A 21281-nucleotide genomic window follows, 5' to 3' on the forward strand; every position below is an offset into this window, starting at 1 on the left:
TGGCTCCTGTTGCTAGGCAACAGCCCAATTCTACCACCCTTGTTTGTTTACCTTAGCTTAAGTCATAAAACTCTCATTAGAAATGCAAGCAACTTTTTAAAGTGAAACTAAAACTCAATTTGACCTTTCTTAACACACAGATATAGAAAAACAAAATCAAACTTAAACTTTAAAGCTAAAACTCATTCCTAACACATACAAATACCAATATAACTTACTTAAACTATCTCTATTTCCCAAGACTTTGGAGTGTAGTATTTCTCTCCACAGCTCACCAGTTGGTTCACAAGGACCGCATACTTACCCTGAATATTCGGGTATAATTTAGATATGGTAAATTGTTTTATCTTTCCTAATTTGTATGTGTCTGTAAAGATATAGCTGGGGTGAAGGAATAGTAAATATTTGTTCATTTTTTGTGCTTGTATTGAGATCTTTCTAACCATCTTGTCTTGTGTAATAAAGTTCATTTTTCTTGTTTTAATAAATATTTTATTCTTTGTGCTAAACGTTTATCAGCAGACTCCTGTGAATTTGCTCAGTAATTTTCCTCCATGGTTTCTAAAAAAAACATTAAGATCTATCAATCCAGTTTGCACTCTGGGATCTGACTTGTCCAGTACTAACATCAGCTGGGATCAGAACACCCAAATGGAATGCTGGTGCAGCACTGTCAGCGTGCAACAACTCCCTGATGAGTTCTTGGCACACCTTTGTCTTGAATCTCAGGTGAGCAAGTTTTCCGTCAGTTCTGGTTTGTAAGTAAACACCCTCTGTAGATGACCTGAAGGCATATGGCATACATACATACCACTTAAACAAACAGTCGAGATTGGTAACTTGACAGTCAAGACATTTGACTCTCCACATGCTAGTGGATCAGCTCAGTGGCAGTAACTATGCACTTGAGCACTGTGACTTGAATTCCACCTGTCAACACAATGTATTTTGAAGTTAACCATTGCCTACATGAAATGTTCCAAAATTGCTTGAAAGGCTAATGATTGAAGCATGGAGATTGTTGAAATCATTTGAAATGTGACTGAACTATTTTGGCATCGGTTTCCAGTTTTCAAAGGGTTGTCCGCTTGCTATGTAATTGTGTGGCATGCTGGATTACAAATGCCAGGCTGCAAGCAGGCATGGTTGTTATTCAAGATGTATACAGATATACAGTAAATGCTATTTACCCTGTTAGAGCTCTCAAGATGAATTGTGAAACCCAACATCCTTTTCTAAACACCCCCACCAGTTTGCACACACAAGTAATCACTGATTAAAGGCAGAAGCTCAGGTTCTTGGTCAGGACTAAATATCGAAGGTCAGCTACAAGAGTCCTTGGCATTTAGTGCGCATGACATACTGAGTAAATTATTTACAAATGCTGGTGAATGAAGGCCACCTGCTCAGGTAATCCATATTTAATTTCCTTTGTACCTGGCAAACTATCAACTGCATCAGCATTCTACTCTGACATGCTGAATCATACATTACCCTTGCTGTGACTGTTTGCAGACCAATATTCTCTACACCGACCCCAGAGTCAAACTACACTAACCCTTTCAATTTAAGCAGCTGAGCTTTTGCTACATTGCACTGCTCACAGGCTAAACTCAATCAATTTTCAGAGGACCACAAGGTGGTATCTGATGAGTAACAAATCAATACCTAGCGTGCTCTTAGCTATACCCCAGAGCAGTAGGTTGGCTAGGACCAGAAAGCATCGTCCAGCTGGCTCAGAGGCCCACCAATCAATCAAGCCTGCCAGATCATATATTTTAGTGTGACTTATTACTGACCACACAATCACCTGCTAGCTGAACTGATAACTTACTTCATTCTGTAATAGTGCGTTAGTATGCCTTGCTGCAACTATCTCAAAGCTGGGCAAGTAATTGATTCAACTTGTTATATTTGAATGCTCACTCACATACACCAACAGCTTTCTGTGCAAAGCCCATCAACGGGACACATTGTAAAGTCAAGGAAAATATACTTAAGACAATCCTAGTTAGCCACCAAGAGTCAATAAATCAAGAATCAAAAAAATGTGACTCTCATGGGTAACCCACAGCCAACAGCCCAATCTGTCATTTCCAACACTGCAGAAATAACTGGTGACCTTTCAGTGCAAGTCTGCACTCTGTCATATTTCTAACCACTGTCCAAGGACCAACTTCAATTCAAGTTAAAGAGAGCAATATATAAAAAAGGCTCATGATTTGAACAGTTGCAAGTGCGCAGTTTAGATTCAAACACTTTAGACAGCAATATTATTTGGCTTCACAGTTGTTCAAAAATACTGTCATTTTATCATAGTTGTGTCTAGGGCACAGAGAAAAAATGATCCTCACAGGAAACATCAGTCAGCAGGGTAGATCATTGTTATCATGTTGCGACTTATCTATGACAATTACTAACTTCTCTGCAAAACTTCTGCTATTTGATTGCAAGCAACGATGACAGTGGCCCTTGCTCCCTTCACAAAATCATTTTTTGTTCCTTCAGTTTTCCAGACCTTGAGACAATGTAGTGCACTGAAGGTACTCAGTGCTGCAATAGTTCCAACAAATATGAACAAATCTCTACTCTGCCAAGGTATTATGTAGAGATTGCCCTTGACTCTATCAGAGAAAGCTATCATGCCACAAAGGACACTACTCAAAGTGACTTTGACACACAGAATAGCCAAACAGTATTCACAAATCAGTGGTGTAATATCAGAATTACATCGTAATATCCATATTCCCAGCAATAATTATTATACCAGAGTTTCATTAGGTTTTAGACTAGCATTAGAAGTCTCAATAGTAATAGAAGAGCTTTTATAGCAAAGAGATTAAAAAAGAGTAGGCAGTAAAATGTATCTGCCATCTATTGAAAATTTCACATCCAGAAAGCTTCAGCTTAATTACCTTGGTAGGCAGTGTTTAAAATGTACTAATCCTAATTTTAACCCTGCACACCTGATGGGAATGGTGCATGTGGAGGTTTGGGAACTTAGCATACCTTCCTGAAGTCTTTTATACCAGCTGCCATTTTAACTTCCAATTATGTTTTTCATCGGGACAGGGAGTCACTCCAGGGAAGTGGGGGCCTAATTACAATGTAAAAATCATGCTCAGTGACACCATTTGGAATCTCATGCAATTTTAACTGAAGACTGAAAGTCTGAACCAACAATTAAACCTCGTGAGACAAGTTGGATCGTGGCCAGAAGCAGCCCGGGTAAATTTTATGTTTTGATTTAAAAAATAATAATTTTGGATCCTCAGGAGTCCTCAGATCTTCCTTGCCAAGTACTGCCGCTTTAAGTTCCCAGCCATGTCTGCTATCCGAAACCCTATTCCCACCTGCCCACCTCCAAGACCAAATTTTAAATGAGATCTGAAAGCTAAAATCTAACAGGCTTGAAGCTGTGGGGATGTGCAGACATATTGCCACACTCATTTGCCTCTGCACACTGTGCTTCCACCCCAGCTAAAATCAGGGCTGCTGTTTCTGAATTTAGCTAGCCATTTTTAATACCTTTCAGCAATTTCCAGATAAACAACCTGACTGGTTTTTTAGCCTCTGACACAGGACAGCTTTTTAACTAATATAAGCCATCATAGTTTAGCATAATTTTATGTTCAGGATTTATATTCAAAAGTAAGACAACTTTGTCTTATAGTCTGAAACAAATGTTTTATTTTTTGTAAACTATCTGGACCTATTGTCATATGGCAATTTGAAAAAGAACTGAGTCACAGCCATTGCCTAGTACATATAACTCCAAATAATTTCAATTTTATTTTGTTTCGGGGGAGTTTGTAAGTAACTTGATTAATCATAGAAAGATGAAACCAATATTCAGTGAACTGTTTTTACCTCATTGTGAATCTTTTCAGTTTGTCTCACATAAGCAAGATCCAGTGAAATCAGGGAGGAAGTGCCCAACAATGGATCCTTTTGTAGGTTCTTCATGGCTACATCACATTGTCCAAAAATATAGTCCAATGTACCACTTGAACACTGTAAAATACATAGTTTGATTGCATATTATCTAAGTAGTCTCATACATACATACAACTTACTAAGGGTCTGTGAAAAAAAACACAATTCATTTGACATTTGGTTATTCTGTTTTAACTGATTTCAAAATAGATTATATTGTAAAATCATCATTAGTGCAAAAGATGTTATTAACATATGCACAAATCGTTGTCTGGAAAATTAGTACATCAGAGAACCAAAACTCAGATAACATGAAACATCCTCAAGAATAAAATCAGCATATTAACTCTGGCAATGGTTTCATAATTCAGGTATTGCGTTACGCACAAATTTGTTCTGTTTAATCATAAGCGTTAAAACCATTCAGATTGAAGCATTGCTATTACATTATTTTACAAACTTCTTTGTTCATGTATTATGATGTATGACTAAATCCTGTTAAATATATAATCAGTGTTATGAAATATTTCTCACTTACATATCTGACATTAAATCATACACGAATGTAAATTTTCCCTAACTGAACATTGAGACCAAAGCCATCGTCTTCATCCTCTGCCATAATTTCCTGTCTTGCCACTCTTTCCATCTACCTCGCTTATATCCTGTATGATGAAGAATCGAGTTACAACCCTCATATTCTATCCATCACCAAAAATACTTACTTTTATCCACTTCTATAACAACACTCGCCTCCAAACTCCCCACAAAAATTCTCATCCACCCGTTGCAATCTTTAAATTTGATACCTCTAATGCTGTCCTCATCATCCTTTCACCCTCCTTCCTTCATAAACTCCAACTCATCTAAACTTTATCACGTGCTGCGATGAAATAATCACCCGTGTCCTCCAAGACAATCTTTAACCCCTTCATGCTTTTAACTCACCTGATCTCAGCAGCCTTACATTCCCAATTCTATCCTTCAAACTTCAGACTTTGGTCTTGTGTGAATCCCCTCTTCCCTTCACTCCAAAATTAAACAGCCTGCAACTCTTTGATCCTGCTGTCTAGAATGGCTTTCCTAATTGCCTCCACTTATCTTCCCTTCACTCCTTAAAAAGTCTCCTTAAAACTAATCTATTTTAGCAACACATCCAGTCACTTCTCCTAATGTTCCTATTGTGGATCAACTTCCATTTTTAAAATATCTTTCTTTCTATGAAGTGCCTTCTGGGAGCAGATTGGCTGTCCACCTGTCCCACCTGAGTTAAAGCCTAAGTCAGCAGGTTGAAGCCAACTTCCAGACACGCTTCAATTTTTTTGGGAATTTAACCACAACCTGCACGTTCATGTTAATATTCCCTCTTATGATGCAAAAGCAGAAGCACATGATCTTCATGATGAATGGAATGTGGAGATTGAAGATCAGGTCTAGGTTGAACAGGGCTTTGAATACCCTACCAGAAGCAATGATAGATGCAAAATTGCTCTTAAAAGCACAGTGGATAAATATTTGAAAAAATTTATCATGTGTGTTAGGAAAGGGCAAGAGAAGAGGGCCACATGGATATCACTTTCAGGAAGCCAACACAGGTGCAATGCTAAATAGCTTCCTTCTGTACTGTAAAATTCTATACAGATTAAATGACTTCACATAATATGCAAACAACAGAAGTGTATTGAAGGCTGTCACACACTGTTGGGGCTTAGACAATTCCTATAAATGCACAACTTTTGCCCTACAGTTTGCAATATTATCTGAAAGAAGTGCAACACAATCCCAGCCATTGTCTATTAGTTGCAACAATAAATATTTTCTGCACTGCATTGTTGAGTTTTATCTTTTAACTTATGTGTTTATGATAAAAGAGGCTCCATCAAGCTCTGCACTGTAGGTTCTCATATAAAATCTTTGGTAGTTGGAAGAGATTTGAAAATATTGCATGGAACAGGCTCTGGGTTACGATTTCCACAGGGTGCATAACAAATCATTAAGACATTACTAAAACGGGGTATCAAAACAGCATGGTGTCATTCCTCAGCAAATTAATTACAAAGTGTAAAAATTCAAATAAAGGTAATGTTCAAGGTTTTATATGAGTATAAAAATCCCACACTTTCTGCATAATGTGAACATACAAAAGCCCTTCAGTTGAAATTCACACAAAAAATCTGGTAAATCTCAACACTGACCAATGCAGATTCCAGTTGGCAATGTGTTAAACAGATAAGTAATTATATCACTAGCCAAGTGATTATGGTGTTGGACTAGTGACACAAAGGTTGCGAATTAGTAACATTGCCATGTTATGAAACTGAATTCAATAAATTTGACCAATTGTGAGCTAGGCACCAGTAAACTAATTATGAAAGGAGAACTGACATAAAACAATTGTTGCCAAGTGTAAAAATAAAGAAATTCATTTGGGAACAAACCTGGTATTACCAGGACTTAGGCAATCTCAGCCCTGTCAATCTTGCAAAGTCCTCCTCACTATCTTCTAGGAAGATAAGTTAGTTTAGCAACCTGACATAGTTATACTTGCTAGGAAGTAACCTACTTGATCTCATCTTCAACAACTTCCCATTGAAGGTATATCTGTATGTGATAACATTGGTAACATACCTCTACAATAAGGACACCTTCCATCATATAGTGTAGCCTCCTCATGGCTCAGGACATTCCTCATTCTTAAATTGCAATCATGCCAGCAGACCAACCCTGGTTCATTGTAGAGTGTGGCAGAACAGCTCCAAGCATATCTTAGAATTATGTATGAGTCTAATTAAGTTACTAGACAGGACTAACCTGCATGCAAACACCAAAACCAGCTAGCTACAGAGTTAAGCAGTCCCACAACCAACAAATCAGTGGCTCTAGTGCATTCCAGCCAAGAATGGCAGTAGATAACTGGGAAATTAACAGGAGAAGGATCCATATGTTCTTATCTTCAACCCTGGTTGTCGCAACACAAATACAAGGGACAAGACACAAGTGTTTCCAAGCCAATGGTACAGGGTGGGCAAACTTACCAGTTCTCCTTCCATGATCTAACCCATCATAAGCAATTCAGTTCACTCTATATGACATTACGAAACAGCACTGGACCTTATAAAGGCTTTAAAAACATCCCAGGTAGGCTGCTGAAGGCCCATACACAAGAACTAGCCAATTTCGAAGCCAAGTAGCTCCAGTACAACTATGCCACTGCCAACTACCTGAAAAACGGGTAAATTGCCCAGGTATATCCTATCCACAATAGCAGGATAAAACTGACTTGGCCAGTTACTATACTAACCACCTCCTCTCAATCATCAGTAAAGTGATAGAAGGGGTTATCAACAGTGCAAAGCTCAATTGGTTTGCTGCAGAAATGACTCACCTTCTGACCTCATCCAAGCTTTATTCTAGATGTGGATGCAAAAGCTTAAACGCACAGGTACAATGAGAGCAGCTCCCCTTACCAGCAAGGCAGCACTTATTTGAATAAACCACCAAGGAACCTGAGAAAGAGAGTTCAATGACATCAAAAGGGACAGAGGACATCACTGCCATTGGACTCAATATCCACCCCCTCTATTATCAATGTATCGTAATTGCAGTATGTATCACAGAATGTACTTCACCAAGGTTTGACAGAATCTCCTTCACCTGCAACCTTGGTCATTAAGAAGGATAAGAGCAGAAAATTTGTGGGAACACCACTCTGTTATCACCGCTGCGAGTCTTAGATGTGGTAGTCGTGGATCTAGATTTACAGATAAGGCAGGGGGCTAGACTGTTGGTTAACTTTACTTTTTATTGAACATTATGTACAATACAGACTCAGCATGAGGCTCTTCTCACAATACAGCTTTCAGTCTCTACAAGATATGATCTAGGACTTTGTGTCTTTTTCAGTGCTTGGTCTTGTAATTTCTGGTCTGATTTTCATGATACATCCTCCTTCACCCCTACTCTGTCTATATCAGTTGCTTTTAGACATAGTATGAGTGTATGTGGAAGAACAGGAAGTTGAGTCTGTAGTCTCCTTCCCATCAGAAGTTCTGACGGAACCAAACGATTCTGAAGTGGCGTGAAATGGTAGCTCAACGGTGCGAAGCCGATATCACCAGTCCTTTTCAACAAAGCTAATGCCTAGGTGTCCTTGGTGTATTCTTTGAAGGATCCTGAGGCTGGGGACTCTTGGCATGACCAACTTCTCATTGTAGATTAGTAAATCCTTTAAAATACCAAGATGTCTACGGTGCTCAAAGTATTGTGTCAGGATGAAATTGTTTGGAACATATTCTGGCCATCCATTTTGCTGAATTCACTTATTTTGGCACATTTTTCATCTGCTTTCTGTGTTGCTGTATATCATTCAACCTCTGTGTGGTTGTCGGTAGGAATTTTGTAATCAATGAGCTGTATGACTACATCTTCAACAAGATTTATGTCATTCTGTTCAGGCTCTCCAACAGAAATGCGTCTGCTGATTGTTGCTTGCCTTGCACATATTCAGTCAAGGAATCAAACCTCATGAGTCTCAGCTGAAATCTCTGGACTCCAGGTGGCATCTTTGCTAGTTCCTTGGTATTTTGGAAGGTGACCAGTGGCTTGTGGCCTGGTTGCAAACTTCTCACGGGTCCATATGGCTACTCAATTGCAGCATATCTTTGCTCCAGTTCAGACAATGACCAAGGTGCACAATATACTGGCCTGTGTTTTCCATCTTTCTGGATTTGGAAGAGTACTGCTTCTAGGCTAGTCACTGGTGCATCCGCAGCAACTACTGTGGGAAATTCCGGGTCATAGTGTGCCAATCGATCTGGTGAGATAAGCATGTTCTTCATATTCTATAACGAGATTTGTTGATATTCTCCCCAACACCACACTTAGTCTCACCTAAACAATTGTTGTAGTTGTTCGTTCACATGTGTCAGATTAGGGAGAAACTTCCCTACCTGGCTGACCAGCCCCATGAAGTGTTGGAACTCCGAACTGTTATGGATGGTGGAAAATCTTTGGTTGCTTGGTCTTTTGAGGATCTGCCTGATGTGTAAACGATGTTACCCAAAAAATTAATAGTGGGTTGTGAGAACTCACATTTAGTGTTGAGAGTTAGCCCTGCTTCTTCCGAGCATTGCAGTACTCCTCTCACTATTATATCATGGTCCAGTGTGGTGGACCATGGATCAGGATGTTATCCACAAAATGGCTGTCATTGTTCTCTGAAAAATCTCTGGAGCCAATATGATTCCAAAGGGTAGGCAACTGAAACAATATCTCCCGAAGGGTGTAATGAATGTCAGTAGTTTGGATTCCTTGTCCAGAAGCCACTGTTTGCAACAAACTTCATGCAAATAGTGCTTTTTGCTAGCTTTGCCAGACTCTTATCCACAGATGCCACTGGATGAATCTCCCTTTCCACTGTCTTGTTTAAGTATGTGAGGTCAACACATCAAGGGATATGGGGATATTGGGGAAAATGGTGTAGAAGTAGATGATCAGCCATGAACTGCTTGAATGGCAGTGTGGGCTTGATGGGCCAAATGAGTCGTTTGGTTTTGATACTGGAACCATGCATGAACACCAATTTCTGAGTTTGGTGGTAGGTGAGATGACTCCCTGATGCAGCATTGCCTCATTTTCTTGTTTCATATTCTGTAAAAGTGGGTGTGGAACCTTCCTTGGGGTGGACAAGTACATTGGTTTTACATCTGGTCTCAATATGATGCGATAGGCTGTTTTCAGTTTCCCTAGGCCACTGAATAATTTTGGGAATTCCATCCTGAATTCTGTTGATTTTTCTGAGCTTCCTAGCTTTTCATCAACTTTATAGATGAGTTGTAGATCTGTGTAAGCTTTTTGGCTTAACAGTGAACATTCTTGATTGTGGACCACATAAAGTTTCTGTAATTTCTCTTCCTTTGTGCAGGAGTTTAGCGGTCAACTGTCCCTTGACTTTCAGCTGAATGCCTCCTGGACTGTGTAGTCTTATGGTCGATGGCTGGAGTAAGTCTGGCTTTAACCACTGTTCTATGTCTGAAAGAATTGAGACTCCTATTCCAGTGTCTAGTTTAAAGTTTGTTTAATGTCCATTGACCACAACATCTGCACTCCAATAGTTCCCATTTGATCCTGTAATTTCACCCAAGAATGGTACTTCTGTTCCTTTTTGATTTTCAACTCTTGAATGGTCTTTGATTTCAGCTGGTTCTCCTTGAATTGTTTTGTTAAGAGCTGTTTGTTGCAGCAAACTGATTTCAAATGGCCTCTCCTTACAGGAACTGCACTCTGTATTTTTGGAGGGGCATTCTTCATGCCAATGCAGCCTTTTCCCACCATAACAAGGACACTGATTGATGGCAGCTACCGTGTCCTCTTCGCTTTTCCTCTAGGGTTAGGTGCGCTGCAACTCCTATGAGCTACAAACTGGACTGTATCAGCCATTTTTCTTCATGAGATTTTTTTCTCATCTCGAACAAAAAATGTGCTTTGCTTTCTCTCTTCTGCCTCTCTTGTTGACTCCACAACCTTCGATAGAGTCAAATCTTCCCTCACTGCAGATAATCCAATAATGTCTCTTCTAAGACTCCCACAACAATGCAATTCTGAATTAATTTGTCTTTCAGGGCTCCATATTCACAATTCACAGCTAATTGATACAACTCGTTAATAAAGGAATCTATGCTCTGTCCCAGTCTTTGGATCCGCCTATTGAATTTTGCTCTCTCTTAGTGGTGTTTTATCAAAGAGCAAAGTAAGTATCAAAGGCTTTGACAACTTCTTTACAAGTCGCTGTGTCTTTGTTTATGCCCTGTCTGACCATTACGTCAACTGCACTACTGCCTATGGTGTAGCGCAAGTCCCAGTACTGCTCTGTACATGGAGAACCTGCAACGCCAGTTCTGCTGATTCCCGGCTTGATTTGGGCCTTCCACGTGGTTGAAGCACTCTGGTAAAGGTAGAAGTTTTTCCATGTCTTCCTTCTTCTGTTGCCTTCTCTGGAGTTCGGCTGAAGATTTTCCCGCACTGTCCTTGTCCTGTCAGAGGTGCCATCTCAGGTGGATATAGAAGATTCCATAGCACCATTCAAAGAAGAACAGGGGAAATCTCCATGAAGTGCTGGCCAAAATTTATTCCTCAACCAACATCACCAAAAACCACAGCTAAAATGATTATATAAAGTGACAAACGCAATTACAAGCTGAGTAAAGCAGAAGCATATTGAGTCAATTAAATATCATTTACACTGTACTCCTGTGTTTTACTTTCAACTCATTTGGCCTCAGACTTTGTAAATCTAAATTATTTTTCGATGGATAAAAGTCTGGTCTCTCTGTATGAGACATAGAATTATTAGCAAAATACACAGCCCTTTCCACATAATTGTTCCCTTGTATAGAGTTTTTAATACATTTGCTAACCAATTTTTTCTCGTACTGTCACCACAGTTCAGTTCTGTCAGCTTAGGGCAGACCAGGAGTCAAATGTGTACTCTTTTTAAATATTTCTCCAAACCATACTAATCATTCAAAACAACTTATCTTGTAAATGTTGCGAAGTAACTTAATTCAACTCAAATCCAAAGATAGTATTACCCAGGTGAGGTAAAAATTTGATTTACAATAAAATTTATTTCAGCGTCTCAAACTGTAAATAGCCAAATTTAAGAGAATACTGTTTATGCTAAAAGCAGCTGCATTTTTGAACTTGGATATTACAAGAGTGCAGAGTCTGCCTGCAATTAGTGGAGAAAAGGGCCCGCCTGCATGCCCTCACCTACTCAATAAGGCTATCCACCATGAATCCACTTAATCTTGGTGCTCCTGCCTCAGATATGTTACAAGCCAAATTCAACAAGAACTTACAGCAAATAAAAGTTCCTCTCGCTTTAAGTAGGGATTAGGCCTACTGGAAATCTTGGTAATCACTTGAATGGGCTACTCGCCATTGCTGGAAACTCATGGACAGCTCATCAATGAAATTTATATATGGCCTGACAATCAAAATGGCTTGGGCCTCAGAATTATGACATTCTTTAAGTGTCCCAAGCACCCGGCCCAAAAAAGCACCCAAGGTCAAAATCTAATCCTTTATTTCTAGCCATCACACAGCAAAAATAGGTACACAAACCAAACTGTCAAGCTTGTAAAGGAAATCCTATTTTATGCATGCTAAAAATACATTAGAAACATAGAAAATAGGAGCATGAGTAGGCCATTCGGCCCTTCAAGCCTGCTCTGCCATTCATTATGATCATGGCTGATCATCCAACTCAATAGCCTGCTCCCGCTTTCTCCCCATACCCTTTGATCCCTTTCACCCCAAGAGCTATATCTAACTTCTTTTTGAAAGCATACAATGTTTTGACCTCAAATACTTTCCATGGTAACGAATTCCACAGGCTCACCACTCTCTGGGTGAAGAAATTTCTCCTCATCTTAGTTCTAAATGGTCTACCCTGTGTCTTCAGACTGTGACCCCTGGTTCTGGACTCCCCCACCATCGGGAACATCCTTCCTGCATCTACCCTGTCTAGTCCTGTCAGAATGTTATACATTTCTAGGAGATCCCCCCTCATTCTTCTGAACTCCAGCGAATATTATCCTTACTGACTCAATCTCTCCTCATATGTCAGTCCCGCCATCCCAGGAATCAGTCTGGTAAACCTTCGCTGCACTCCCTCTATAGCAAGAATATCCTTCCTCAGATAAGGAGACCAAAACTGCACACAATATTCCAGGTGTGACCTCACCAATATATATTGTATAATTGTATTATATATATATATATATATATATATATATAAAAAAGTATAATTGCATCAAGACATCCCTGCTCCTGTACTCGAATCCTCTGGCTACGAAGGCCAACATACAAGTTGCCTTCTTTACTGCCTGCTGCACCTGCATGCTTACCTTTAACAACTGGTGTACGGGGACACCCAGGTCTTGTTGCACATTCCCCTCTCTCAGTTTATAGCCATTCAGAAAATAATCTGCCTTCCTGTTTTTGCTACCAAAATGGATAACCTCACATTTATCCACATTATATTGCATCTGCCATGCATTTGCCCACTCACTCAGCTGGTCCAAGTCACCTGAAGCATCTCTGCATCCTCCTCACAGCTCACCCTCCAATCCAGCTTTGCGTCATCTGCAAATTTGGAGATATTACATTTAGTTCCCTCAACTAAATCATTAATATATATTGTGAATAGCTGGGGTCCCAGCACTGATCCCTGCAGTACCCCACTAGTCACTGCCTGCCAGAGACACTAATCTCTTATGTGGGACTTTGTCGAAAGCCTTCTGAAAGTCCAAATAAACCACATCCACTGGCTCTCCCTCATCAACTCTACTAGTTACAGTCTCGAAAAATTCCAGTAGATTTGTCAATCATGATTTCCCTTTCGTAAATCCATGCTGACTCTGTCCGATTCTGCCACTGTTTTCCAAGTGTTCAGCTATTAAATCTTTTATAATGGACTCTAGAATTTTCCTCACTATCGACATCAGGCTGACTGGTCTATAATTCCGTTTTCTCTCTACCTCCCTTTTTAATTAGTGGGGTTACATTAGCTACCCTCCAATCTGTAGGAACTGTTCCAGAGTCTATAGAATCTCAGAAGATGACCACCAATGCATCCACTATTTCTGGGGCCATTTCTTTAAATACTCTGGGATGTAGATTATCAGGCCCTGGGGATTTATCGGCCTTCAATCCCATCAATTTCTCCAACACCGTTTCCCTACTAATACTGATTTCTTTCAGTTCCTCCCTCTCACTAAACCCTGTGTTCCCCAACATTTCTGGTATGTTATTTGTGTCCTCTTTTGTGAAGACAGAACCAAAGTATGTATTTGGTTGGTCAGCCATTTCTTTGTTCCCCATTATAAATACCCCTGTTTCAGACGGTAAGGGACCTATATTTGTCTTCACCAATCTTTTTCTCTTCACATACCGATAGAAACTTTTACAGCCAGTTTTTATGTTCCCCGCAAGCTTACTCTCGTACTCTATTTTCCCCTTCTTAATCAATCCCTTGGTCCTCCTTTGCTGAATTCTAAAGTGCTCCCAATCCTCAGATCTGTTGTTTTTTCTGGCCAATTTGTATTAGGAATACTTGTAACTCTATCTTCCACCTTCACTTTGCATAATTAAAAAAAAAGAAAGATATGTCAACAGAGATTTAACAAAAACTATGGATGATCAAATTTCATTGTGCAATGCATTTGGTGAAACATTTATAATGTATGTGAAATCTTTTGATTTAATCTGAACAAAGCAAAGTATCAAAATCATTTCTCATTCAATTTTCAGCTTTCTAGAGTATTAGGCCACAAGAGTTCAGAAGGGGAAAGAAACTTTAAAATTTCAAACTACAACTGGAAATTTTAATATTCATCTGGCACAGCACCATGACAATTGTGCTACCCGGTCAAAAAAATTCATTTTACGAACAAAGCATAAATAAAGCAAGAATGTTTTAACATCCAATCTTACCTCTGCCACTCTGTGGGTGGAACTGAAGCGAGGCTGCATTCCAGACAGCACACAATGTTGATGGGTCATATTAAGATCATCTAAGAATAGATTATGACGCACAATCATAATTTAATCCATATAAAAATAATAAAATTAAAATTTAATCTTTGAAGATAGAAAATTAGTTTGCAGTGTACACAACAAACCATTCAAGATAAAGTCACACTTCAAGGTTCATAAAAATAAATATAAATAGGCACCAGAACCTGTAGGAACAGTGTTGAAGAAAATCAATAGAAAACTGAAAGCAACCTGGGAGACAGATAGTTAAAAGTCCGTGGAACTATATCGCCATTCCTTCACTGTCACTGGGTCAAAATCCTGGAACTCCCTTCCTTAACAGCACTGTGGGTGTACCTATGCCACATGGACTGCAGCAGCTCAAGGAGGCAGCTCACCACCATCTTCTCAAGGGCGCAGCTCACCACCACCTTCTCAAGGGCAATTAGAGATGGGCAAAAAATGCTGGCCTAGCCAGCAACACCCGCATCCCATGAACATAATAAAAAAAAACTAAATTTTAAAGAGATGCTTATATATACAGAATAGTATTCCATCAATCATCATCAAACTGCAGAGTTGACTTTACGACGAGAAATTTGTAACAGAGCAATTTTCTGTTCAGAAGCATTCAGTTCAGTGACAAAGCATAACAATATACATGTACGCTACTTGCTTCTCTTTTTTTTCTCTTTATGCTGCTTTCGGCTGTGACAAATTCAATGAGGAATGCAGAACAGAATGCCAGGAGCAGCACCAGGCATGCCTAAAAATGAGGTAGGTGCCAACCTGGTGAGGTTACAACAGAGGACTGCACGCATGCCAAACAGCAGAAGCAGGATACAATAGACAGAGCAAAGCAATCCCACAACCCATGGATCAGACCTAAGCTCTGCAGTACTGTCATGCCCAGTCGTGAATGGTGGTGGACAATTAAACAACTAACCCAATGTGGAGGCTCCACAAATACATCCATCGTTAACGATGGGTGAGCTCAACAAATCAGTGCAAAAGACAAGGCTGAAGCATTTGCATCCACCTTTGACCATAAGTGCTGAGTGGATGATCCATCTCGGCTTCCTCCCGAGGTCTCCAGCATCACAGGTACCAGCCTTCATCCAATTTGATTCAATCCACATGATATCAAGAAATGGCTGAAGGCACTGGACACAACAAAGACTATGGGTTCTGACAACATCCTGGCTGGAGTACTGAAGGTTTGTGCTCTGCGCCCCTAACCAAGCTGTTCAAGGGGCTGGGATTTTCCGGGCCCAAAACTGGCACACATTGTTGTGGGTGGGATGGGAAAATTTGGAGAGCCATTGACTTTTAACGGCTCTCCAAATTTTCCCATTCTGCCCATGACGATTCCTGCTAGTGTCAGGGCTGCAAAATCCCACCCGGTATAGTTATTACGCTACCCGACAATGTGGGAAATTGACCAGGTATGTTCTGTCCACAAAAAGCAGGACAAATCCAATGCAGTCAATTACCCACCCCATCAGTCTACTCTCGATCATCAAAGTAATGGAAGGTGTCATCGATAATGCTATCAAGCAGCTTAAACGGCAATAAATTGCTCACCGATGCTCAGTTTGTGTTTTGCCAAGGTCACTCAAGTCCTGAACTCATTACAGCCTTAGTTCAAACATGGACAAAAGAGCTACTCAAGAGGTGACGTAAGAGTGACTTCGCTTGACATCAAGGCATCATTTGACTGAGTGTGGCATCAAGAATCCCTAGCAAAACTGGAGTTAATAGGAGTCAGGAGAAAACTCCCTACTGCTTGGAGACATATCTAGCACAAAGATGGCTGTGATTATTGAAGACTAATCATTTCAGTCCCAGGATGTCACTGCAGGAGTTCCTCATGGTAATGTCTCAGACCCAACCATCTTTAGCTGCTTCATCAATGACCTTCCCTCCATCATAAGATCGCAAGTGGGGATGCTCACTGAAAATTTCACAATATCATTTGCGACTCCTCAGGTAGTGAAGCAGTTGGTGTCCATATGCACAAAGGCCTGGACAACAGTCAGGCTTGACATGATAAGTGGTAAGTAACATTTATGTCACACAAGTGTTATGGCAGGTGGATGGTAAATGCCAATCTGCCCAAATCCCAGAGGAAAACTTGAAGCAGATGCCACAACTATTTGCAATTTGTATTTATTTCAAGATGCAGGCATTGAATTCAGTAAAAAGGCCACCAAGTCTTATAGGCTTCTTACAAAACTAAATTAAACCTTTTTTAATAGAGGAAATGATTTTAAACATATACATAGTTCTACAAATTACTACTATGATAACTTCTAAATCCCCTAATTAATCTAAATCCCAGTTACACCTCCGTTAAGGCAACAGTGAGACACATAGATTTTAAAAGACCCAGGCAAAGCAACACACAATACTCTGAACAATCGAATTCAAAGTGAGTTTTTCTCAGCTTCAGTTCCTTGTAGACAGCAGCTCGAGGCTTAGATACTGGAGGCTTTTCACACTTGTGTTAGATCTCAGAATGCCTTCCCTTACACACAGCCTTTGCTCCTTTATACATATTTTCCCCTTTGAATGCAAATTACCATTGTTTCACTATGTCTTTGGACTTTACCTCTCTAATAATAAAAACCTATCATAGTACCAATTTTACCAGTATCTTTGGGAAAAATAAACACACTATTTCTTAACTTCTCCTGGCTAGGTGAAACATTTTACCCCTTCCTTTGAACTCAAGCTAGTTTGGTTTATTTAAAAATGCAAATGTTCCCTTTACACTTATGTTTACCTACTTAACATTTCAAACCTAGCTTATTTTCTATTACATCAACACCTTCAGACCAGCTGTCTTTAATACAGTGCCTACCACTGTAGGTGTGCCTTTGCCAGATAGGCTGCAGCGGTTCAATAAGGCAGCTCACCACCACCTTGTCAAGGCCAATTAGGGATGAGCAACAAAGGCTAGCCTTGCAAGCAACACTCATGTAGTACAGTCGAAATTGTATTGTGCAGTTTGTCCACTTAATGCTACCATACCCATATACCAGCAGAGGGAGTTTAGAAGGAGAATAAAGGAATCTATGTTTAACAGCACATGTAGCTCTGATTCTGAATGCTCCTTGCTGAATCTTACTGTTTCTTCCCAAGAACTTCATCATCCCATGCAAGAATAAAAAAAATCTTATGAATCCCTTCACTGATTCAATGTGCCTGCACAAAGGCATATTTAAAGCACTGCATTTCAGTTCTGAAATATTAAGTTTTGCATTTTTTTAAATAATATTGGGAATCCATTTAATTACATCATTTCACAACTTTACACAGGGAGCAGACTGAGGGCATGACATGTTTAGGTCATGAAGAGTGACTTTGTCTCCTTTATGAATTCCTAACGTCTGAACAAGATGTAAAATATTGGCTTTTTCTGCATTTAGCTTGGGTGGATAAGATCAATAAACCCATAAAGAGTGGTGATTTAGGAATTGTAAAAAATTGCAATGTGTACCAAGGATGGTTAAGCCAGATCTGCAACTAAAAATTTTGTACTAAAACAGAACACCTTTAGTCAAACGGTTACTACACACTAACATTGTGTAAATGTCTCTTGAATCCTGGTTTTAGAGTGGCCCATTTCCTGCGATAGAAACAGATAACTATCTTCCATGCTCAAATAGAACACTGGGCTAGATTTTATGTTATTTGCCCAGGTGAGAAAGGCAGAATGGAAAGTGAGTGGTCCACTCACTCCTGTCCCCGCAGTCTCAGTTCGGTGAATCAAGTGTCTGATGGCCAATTTGTGGCCGTCCAGCGCGAAAGCAGCCAAATAGCAGTGTGAAGGAGGGCTCCGCACCTAAACAGAAGCCTAGGCTAGGACGTAATGTGGCAGAGGGATTATGCTGTTAAAAGGAAGTCAGTAACAGCTACCAATTCAAAGTTCTTCTGTTCTCTCAAACTTTATTTCTTATGGCAGGCTCCAAAAAGTTAAAAAGTTTTAAAAATACAGACGCTGTCACCTTCACCAGCAGAGTCTGCTGCTACATTCCACCATGGTCAAAATGGCAGGCTTCTTCTTCTACCTTTGAGCCACTTTGACATAGCTGCCATAAAACACTCCCAAGCGTTTTCACATCTGATGCCCAAAGAATGTAGTGGGCAATGAAAAATTGCAGACAACTGGGTTGTTAATAAGCTCAATAGCCTGTTAATTAGTAATTTCAAAATAGTGGCGGGCTTCTGATTTTCGTACCCACTTGCCTTCCATAATTTTGCAGACAGGTAAAAAGACATTGTACTGCTGATTTTATGTTCATGTGGTGCGGGGTTGGGGAATGTGCCCGATTTGCAGTTGTAAAATCCTGTTTGATGCATTCTCTCTTCAAACAAAAGCAACTATTTCCTTTTTTCTGCAATTGGTCTATTGTTTCAGTGGCCACTCAAGAAATAAAATACATTAATTGGGATACCATGTGGCATTAGCTTGAAAGGAGGCCAAAATACAAGTACAGTGAAATCTGGATGAGTCGAATCCGAAGGGATGCACCCAGAATTTCTTGTTAAGCGGAAATTTGTGATAGCCGAGGAGGGTCCATTTCCACACAAATGTGTCTCTACATAACACAAAATGCCTACCAATGTGGTTTATGTCAAAAACAACAGATTTGAATGCCAAATTAAAAAACCTTTATTCAATTTGTTTACACCTTACAATGGTCTGACCTTGTAAAAGGCCAGAGCTTTGTATTGAAAAATGTCAAGAGTTAGCTCCGCAAAAACTCCATAATCTTCCTCTGTCTTCAGGCATGCATGTTACAGTCCACCACGTCATCAATGCAGTCAAACACGCTTTCGGTGTTTTTGTGCAGCATTGCGAAATCCCAGAACAGCACTGTTGTAGCATCAGCTAAGGAAACAGGCGGACAAGCAAGCAGGCGTTCATCAGACTGTTCAGGGTCATCGGCCTTCTCGGCTGAAAAATGGACTGCATCTACAATTACATCATCTGTCAGTTCCATCGTGCAGTATATAGCAATCATCCACTTCCACATGAGTTTACATGGTTGTTCCTGCTGGAATTTCCATGGTGGTCTCCCGCCGGCAAACGGCGTGCCTAGTTGGTTGGCCTCACCCTGCTCCTCCTCGTTCTTCACATCTTGTACAGCTGTAACCTATTTGAACCCAGCGTGGCGGAAGCAGTTGGCCATTTTGGCTTCTGTCGCTATCTTCCATGCCTTCTTCATCCTGGAACTCTCTTCCTAACAGCACTGTGGCTGTACCTACAACACCTACACCACATGGACTGCAGTGGTTCAAAAAAGCAGCTCACCACCACTTGCTCAAGGGAAATTAGAGATGGGCAATAAATGCTGGCCTAGCCAGTGACGCCCACACTCATGAATGAATTTTTAAAAATGAACATGGCCTCTAGAACAGTTGGATTGTACTCCTGCTTCTTATCGATGGCCTCAATAACCTGAGAGATCAGCTGATGTCGGTAGTGAGTTTTCAGGTTCCTAATCACCCCTTGAACGCATTGGCTGGAGCTTGGTCATGGTGCTGGGAGGCAAAAAAAACAGTTGCACACTCTTCAGGCCAGCAATGGCGGGGTGTGCAGGGAAGTTGTAATGATGACAATCTTCCTTTTCTTAAATTTTGTCCACTTTCCTGATCCACACCTCAAAAATGCTGGAGGTCATCCAGGCAGTTTTATTAACCTCATACTGCATGGATTGTCTTGACCTTCGGGAAGCAATGTGGCTGTTTGGACTTTCCTCTCACAAGAATCGGCAAATTTTTGGTGCCATCCATGTTGGCACAGACTATAGCAGTGACACGTTCCTTGCTCCGCTTTGCTCTATATTACAAGTTCCACCTTTAAATATCACTGAGTGATCAGGCAAAAGACGATAAAACAGTCCAGCATCATCCATGTTAAAAATGTCTTGTGGTGCATGTTTGTTCAAGATGTGAGCAAGACCATTTCATCTGTCATTGCTACCTCAACCACCGCACCCTCACTGCTTACCTCATGGAAGACGATGGTGTGCCTTGTCTTGAACTCATGTGACCCAGCTTCTTTGCCAGGGTGACTCCTCTTTCCTACAAGATTGGACTGGAGATGGGAACGTTCTCTACTCAGGTTGCTTTGAATCACAGTAGCAGAGCTTCTTTGTTGGGATGGGCAGCCATTTTCATCCTTTTACTTGCTAGAGGGAATGCCTGTTTTTCAAACAGTTCCAAGATGTTTGCCTTCACTTTCACAGGGAGACCTCGATGTCAAATGATGGCTTGCCCAGAGCATCATGATTTTGCACTTGTGTGGTCTAACTCTGCTTTGATTGGTCAGCACAGTCATATGACAAGTGTAGGCAAGTTTGGCTAATCCCGAGTTACTAGTGCAGAATTTCAGTTCATCACGGGCATCATTCTGTGGGGCTTGCTATTCTGTCAGTGGGATTGGCTGACAACTTCGATATAACGGAGTTTTGCGTCATCCAAATTTGGCTCATCGCAATTTTACTGTAGCTGTTTTCAAATTCTGAGATATAGTTCATCCTGCACAGTGAAGTTTTAAGAAGTATAGACCGCTAAGGACCAACACTAATCTTTCTAAAACTTGACAATGTGTTACGACATCAAAGATCATAATTTTCTAAGTAATTAGAAAGTTTCATAGAGATTTTCACAAGTAGGTTAATGACCTCTGAGGTTTTAGTAATTGTCATTCTGTATACACCTTGAGTTAGATTCCTTGGTTGGTAGAGCTCAGTGTTTGGTTGCTTCTTCAAATTACATTCCCCAATTGTCCATTT

At 40.3% G+C, this 21281-nt stretch overlaps 1 protein-coding gene across 10 annotated transcripts in view; it reads right to left on the reverse strand.

Annotated features, from left to right (window-relative positions):
* The window catches only part of fto (FTO alpha-ketoglutarate dependent dioxygenase), a 416062-nt gene that overhangs the window by 303313 nt on the left and 91468 nt on the right, over nucleotides 1-21281 (reverse strand). For all 10 annotated transcript variants that reach the window (XM_078544256.1, XM_078544253.1, XM_078544254.1 and 7 more), the window contains exons 5-6: nucleotides 14434-14513; nucleotides 3871-4014 (exon numbers count right to left, since the gene is read on the reverse strand). In XM_078544256.1, the coding sequence (XP_078400382.1) occupies nucleotides 3871-4014; nucleotides 14434-14513 (224 nt within the window). The remainder of the gene's footprint in view (nucleotides 1-3870; nucleotides 4015-14433; nucleotides 14514-21281) is intronic.

The sequence above is a fragment of the Cetorhinus maximus genome, chromosome 6 (assembly GCF_964194155.1).
Source record: "Cetorhinus maximus chromosome 6, sCetMax3.hap1.1, whole genome shotgun sequence".
Lineage (NCBI taxonomy): Eukaryota > Metazoa > Chordata > Chondrichthyes > Lamniformes > Cetorhinidae > Cetorhinus > Cetorhinus maximus.